Source organism: Amborella trichopoda, chromosome 7, assembly GCF_054954075.1.
Source record: "Amborella trichopoda isolate Santa Cruz 75 chromosome 7, AtrichopodaSantaCruz75HAP2 v2.0, whole genome shotgun sequence".
NCBI lineage: Eukaryota > Viridiplantae > Streptophyta > Magnoliopsida > Amborellales > Amborellaceae > Amborella > Amborella trichopoda.
This window is the reverse complement of record NC_142342.1, coordinates 10,886,250-10,892,249: the sequence shown is the minus strand read 5'-3', so window position 1 is coordinate 10,892,249 and position 6,000 is coordinate 10,886,250. Positions and strand designations below refer to the sequence as shown.

General features: G+C 36.6%; 1 protein-coding gene across 1 annotated transcript; it reads right to left on the bottom strand.

Moving 5' to 3' along the window:
* Positions 1–457: 457 nt before the first annotated feature.
* Positions 458–5,154, bottom strand: LOC18444034 (hydroxyethylthiazole kinase family protein). Its single transcript, XM_006854212.4, has 2 exons — positions 4,479–5,154; positions 458–1,097 (listed from the first exon to the last, which is right to left on the bottom strand). Exons 1-2 carry the CDS (start codon positions 4,917–4,919, stop codon positions 708–710), a joined length of 831 nt encoding a protein of 276 aa, XP_006854274.1. The 5' UTR covers positions 4,920–5,154; the 3' UTR covers positions 458–707.
* Positions 5,155–6,000: the final 846 nt, after the last annotated feature.

Genomic DNA, 6,000 nt, shown 5'->3' with positions numbered 1-6,000 from the left:
TTGCTTTTGGGGTTGCATAGGCACCGGAAGGTCTTGTCGAAAGGCAGGCAATGCTCAAGACCTTATTGGTTAGTCCCTTCAAAAGTGGCTTCATAAGGATAAAATGAACCCCACTTTTAAATTCTGTAATCCATTTAAACCACAATACAATGTTTTCAACGGCTTCCCTCAATCAGTTGCAAAAATTGCAATATCCTTTGAAAAGTTTCCAAGGCACGTACTAAATCACATCCTGCCAAAGATCACAAGTCCGTGATTGCTGAACGTTTTTCACACCAAAGGGTATGGCCCCAAGCCATAAAATGGTTGCAGAGGTCCCATGTCATAAGCAACAATACATATTCTCAAATTGCAGAGGCATATCCTCTGTCTAAAAGGTGTGAGCAAGAAGCATAAAATGCCATTCAAATAATTGATGTTTATGAAAAGTTACAACCACATGAGGCTTCTCAATATACAACTGAAAAAGAAATAAGCATGTCATTGTTATTGATTATTATGACGAATCTGGGAAGACCATCCACAAATTAATTAAGAAAGAGAAGAAAGGAATGTATAACATACCGTCTGCTACCATGAACAGATGGTGAGGATGAACCATATTCTGATTTGATAAACAAGGTCAATATTTAACAAGCCTACTGTTCGTATCCACCAATAGTTGACAAGGACTGATGATATAAGTATTATTTTCCCAAAAAAGAATACTACAAGTCCGATATCCTAACATGTGATAAAAAAGTGGAGCGATCCAGCACATGCAATGAATCAATCAAGTGATTGCGCAGAGAGGAGGGTCCATTTGCCTTGCTCATCCCAAGCTCCCCTGCCACCCCAAAAACAGCAAGGGCAGAGGCTGTGGCCTCAAATGGATGCTCTACGTTTGATGCAATGAATGCTGAGATGAGAGCTGTGACTGCACAACCAGTTGCAGTGATACGCTGCATCATAGGCACACCATTGTGCACACCTACCACTTGCGTACCATTGGTGATGATGTCTATGGCTCCAGAGACAGCCACGATGGTTCCTTTGGTTTGAGCTAAGGATTTAGCTGCTTCTACTGCATCCATTGATGAGTGGTTGCTGTCCACTCCCTATGGATCCAAGAAAAAGATGAAGAATGGCATCACTCAGGTCTAAGTAGGCTAAATAAAATGCATGTAAATTTACATTTAATGGACCTAGATGGCATCTAGATGACCAGACTAACCTACAAAATGGCCATTCAGTATCAAATGAGTAAAACAGGAGTAAATTTCTGTTGAACTGATCCAAATGATTTAAAACAATCAAATAGGCTGCCACCCCGGCATTGACCAACCAAAGTTATGACGTCCAGTTAAAGGTTTAACGTTTGCGAATTATTTAATTTGGGAGACCTATTTCCTGTTTTCCTTATATAATATAGGAACTTCACAAAGCAATTACATGCATAATTAGAAAAACTAAATATGAAAAAAATACATATATATGTGTTTTTTTAATGAAAAATACATATGCATGCGTTCAACATTGACTCATAAAAATAACAAAACCGAGAAACGACTACATGAATTTAGAGCTAAATTGATACTTTCTTAACTCCAAATTTACTGATTTTATCACTACAAGGTGGAATGCAAAACATGGCGAAGAACTTATTGCCAACCTGATAAATCTTTTCTGTTGGTAACTGTATTTCATGTTTTCCTCATAAGAAGGCTGAACCATTCAAGTGTACCTCTACATTCTACCCTAGTAAAAAAGAATAAGCCAAGATATCCCCAATTTCTAGTAAAATCCATTGACAAAAAAATGTACAGATTATCAAAATCATATTAGATTAGCCACATGTACTTTGTGGTTGGGACCCACAATTGTGAATATCTATCTGCTAACAGGTTATTTCAACACATGACCTGACTACTTGACATTTCCTTTATCTTTAATTCTTTTGTCCATCTGGTTGGAATGGAAGTAAACCAGATTGGACCTAATCAGCCTGTCAAGGTTTTAAAGGCTGTGTTCGTTACGAGTTAAGGAGGCTGCTCAAATAAATTTTGAGATCCTACACATTTGGCCATCTATAGGACATCATACAACCATAGTTTTAAAGATCATAAAGGCCCTAATCCTTTCTATTGGCGCTTTCCCATTTTTTACAATGGGAAAATAGAGAAGTTGCAGATCTATTGCATAAATTACCTCGAACAAATGCAGCCTAAAACATCAGTTCCTCACCTGGATTTTAATGAAGCATGTCAATGGGAGACCATAGGCATTTGAGATAGGTACATACATATGAATATTGAATAGTAAATTTCTGAAGTTCATTTCGTTGGTTTCTGTAGAAAAATTTCACTCCTCCTACAACTCCTTAATATCCTTTTGTTGTACACTTAAAACCCTTAATAAGGCTAAGATATGTTGCAATTTTTTTTTTTTAAAGAAAAAAGGACTAAGATATGTCGCAAGGATTCGTAGTCCACTAATCATTTCCAACATCCAAGTAAAAACTTAGGGGACGTTCCCCACTTAATATGCAGAAATCCTTAAGTATCCTCTGCCATATCATCCATAATTGAGAAAGAATCCATTGAGATTAATACATGAATCCATTGAATGCCAAAACAAAGATGGGGAGAGGAATGTGGCAGAAATCCATTGAATCCAGACATCCCTAAGTATCCTCTGCCATATCATCAATAATGGAGAAAGACTCCATTGAGATTAATACATGAATCCATTGAATGCCAACCAAAAGATGGGGAGAGGAATGTGGGGCAGTTGATGCTCTAAGGAAGCAAGATTCTTACTAAAGACCAAAGTTGGCTGCCCTTGACCAGAATCATTTTGAAAATATGGACATCACTTGGTTGCCAGGAAACAAAGTTGCTTTTCTATGGTTTCATTTAGGTCTTTCGGTTTCCTAAACATACCTGTATGTACAAAAATAATGAGAGAAATAGGATTGCATATGGAAAAGTTAAGAAAATTGAGAAATATAGTAACATCTTAAACTTTTAAAATTTTTGTATTGGTAACGTCATAAAACATTCTAGTAATATATAAGTGCAATTTAACCACTTAATTCTTCATATTTATCTACAGATTAGTGGATGTCATTTAAACACCAGTTAACAATTTGACATAATTCACAAACTTAACAATTATAAAGAAAATAGAAACCACATAACCAAAACAGCATATATTTTAGTTTGAAATGCCTGTCTAAAATTTAAAAAGTTCCACTCCTAATAGAGAGGTACCATAAATATTAAAGGTATCAGCTATGTATGCTGATAGGTTATCGTAACAAAGACTGACACAACCATCTCATGGTTACTTATCAGGAAAAGAAAATATGTCTCTAAATTCTTATTATAAGGAATTTGAACTAAGACAACCATCAAAGCTCCTGAATAGGCTTTAGTTCTTTCAATTCTCAAAGTAAATCTTAAAGTTATAGCTAGCCAGGTAATACTCCTTGCTTATTTCCATAAAGAAATATCAACCATTCCAAAGCTATCAACAAGTTTTGAAAAGCATCGGTATCCTAGAGGAATTGTACTTTCACCTTCCTTGCTTACGGGAACCATGTATAATGTTTGAAACTTCATAAGCACAAAGTATCCTCACCCATACTGCCCACGATCTACAACAATTCATGATGGTTCAGATCATATTTTGGAAGGACAATAGGATCAAGGAATAGTCACCCAAATAATCCTTCCCCAACCATTTTGTCACATTATGAAGAAAAGCCTCATTCTTGAGAGCAATGCCTAAGAAACTGGTGACATGGGCTCGGATTCACCCAAGTCACTCAGATCATGCAGGGTACCAAGTATAGATGGAAAAGGTCAATAGGCAGGTGAGTCTCACCTAGAGTCCCAGCCAGCATTTGTAGTTTTATAAAGACTCAGCCTAGTCGGACAGCTGACTCCGCCAAGTTGGTCGACAATTCGGGCTTGGGACCATGGCGAGTCTGAGCCCAAGTCCTTTTCTTAAACACTGCTTCAGAGTCACTTAAATTCAGGATAAGGCATTTTGTAGTAGCATCCATGGAGAAGTAATGACAAGTAATAGATTCGAAACTTAACATGGTACAACGATTCTAGAAAAGGTAATTTCTGAGCACATCAGTGGCCAGTCACAAAAGGTCACCAAAAAAGATAGAATAGAAATAAGCAAGAGGCTAATAGCATGAAGCTCCAATTAAGCTCAGCATGTAGTTAGAGCCTAATATAACTCAAAGTCTCAAACCAGTTTTCTAAACTCGCTCAGCTTACTCAACCCAAATTCTTCTAAACATCTGTTAAGCTTTATTAATCGACAATCATCAATCCATCATCGATTATTATATGAATCCCTTAATTTATGAGCTCTAAAAAGAATTATTCCCCACTAAAAGCATGTAAGGCATGCAGGTTTCAAACGAGAGAGAGAGAGAGAGAGAAATACATAAAAATCAAGACAGAAAGAGTCCAAATTACCTTGTTGGGGCCTGAAAAACCGTTAGAAAGAGCAAGAATTTCTGAAGCATTGCCTCGAATAACAGTGGGTTTGAGGTCCACAAGTTCATTACAGGCTTGCAATCGAAAAGGAGAAGCGGAAACAGCAACAGGGTCCAAAACCCATGGCTTGGCCGATCGAGAAGCTTCAATGGCAGCCGCCTTCATGGAAGGCAACCACTGAGGAGTGAGAGTACCAATGTTTATGCAGAGGCCATGGACATGTGGGGTGAAGTCGGGTATCTCTTCAAGGGCATGAATCATTGCAGGAGAAGCACCTGCGGCCAAAAGGGTGTTGGCCATCAGGTCCATGGACACAAAGTTGGTTATGCACTGAATTAGAGGAGACCCACTTCTTAAATTGCAGAGAAAATCCCATGCCTTTGCACCCCATTCTTCTTTTTCACAAGGAGAACTCGGCATCGGCTTCTTCCTCTCCCACTGCTTCCTTTCTTTTGCAGTCTGAGGAAAAGAAGAAGATTCCAAATGATAGAGAGAGGAATACGGCTCAAGAATATGGAAGAGAGAGAGGAATACGGCTCAAGAATATGGAAGAGAGAGAGGAATTCGGTTGAAGAATAAGGAGCAGAAAGAGAGGAAAAAGGTTGACGAATATGGATTGTTTCAAAAACACAAGATTTTTACAGGGCAAAAAATCTCATCAAAGGGGTAAAAGGAGATATTAAATAAGGGTGCAGTTGGCATATGGATGCATCCGCAGGTGTAAAGGTCAGGTGCACCTTCAAATTTTATGATGGTATATAATTTTGATGTAAAATGTTAAATTTTATTTTTATATTTAATTATAAAATTTAAAATTTAAAAAATGGTTAAAATCAAGTACAACTATAAACATAATAAAATCTTGAAAATGGATAGTATAGATAATATGTTGTAAAATGTACTATTTTTTAGACTTAAAATCTTTTTATTTTTCATGGTCATATATTTCGACCCCGAGATGATCAATCAAGGGGCTTTTCAATATTAAAACTACTTTTTCCGTTAGATTTTTGAGGTGCATCGTAGTTCTACATTATAAGGTTGCATCCTTCTATAAACTTTTTCCTTAAATAAAAGGCTGAAGTTTGTATAAGGTGCACACCTGTATAAATAAGGTTTGGGTCTAAAATTGGAAAATGGTGCCGTTGGTATATAGCTGAGCCTCTAAACAATCAAATTAGAGCCCACCTTGAAATAATGCAGAGAAATGTGGTTTCAATACTGGAAATCTTTTACTAACCTTAAAATATGTTGTCATATTTAATTATAAAATTTAAAGTTTAAAAAATGGTGTAGATTTAGCAATCTATACAAACTTGAATAACTTAAAAATTGACGGTCCAAAAATGCGTTACAAGATACACTATTTCCAAAACTTGAATCCATTTTTTTCTTAAGTCCATGCATGTTGATGTCGAGATGATCAATTTGATGATATTTGGGCATCAAAACAACCAGTTCTAGTGAAATTTTTGAAGTAGCATTTAATTTGATTATTTAA

Bases quoted from the DNA above. Each gene is read 5' to 3' on its own strand.
- LOC18444034 (XM_006854212.4), bottom strand. From the start codon at position 4,919: ATGCCGAGTTCTCCTTGTGAAAAAGAAGAATGGGGTGCAAAGGCATGG. The intron at 1,098-4,478 runs GTAATTTGGACT...TTGGATCCATAG, and splicing joins GTTTTTCAGGCCCCAACAAG to GGAGTGGACAGCAACCACTC.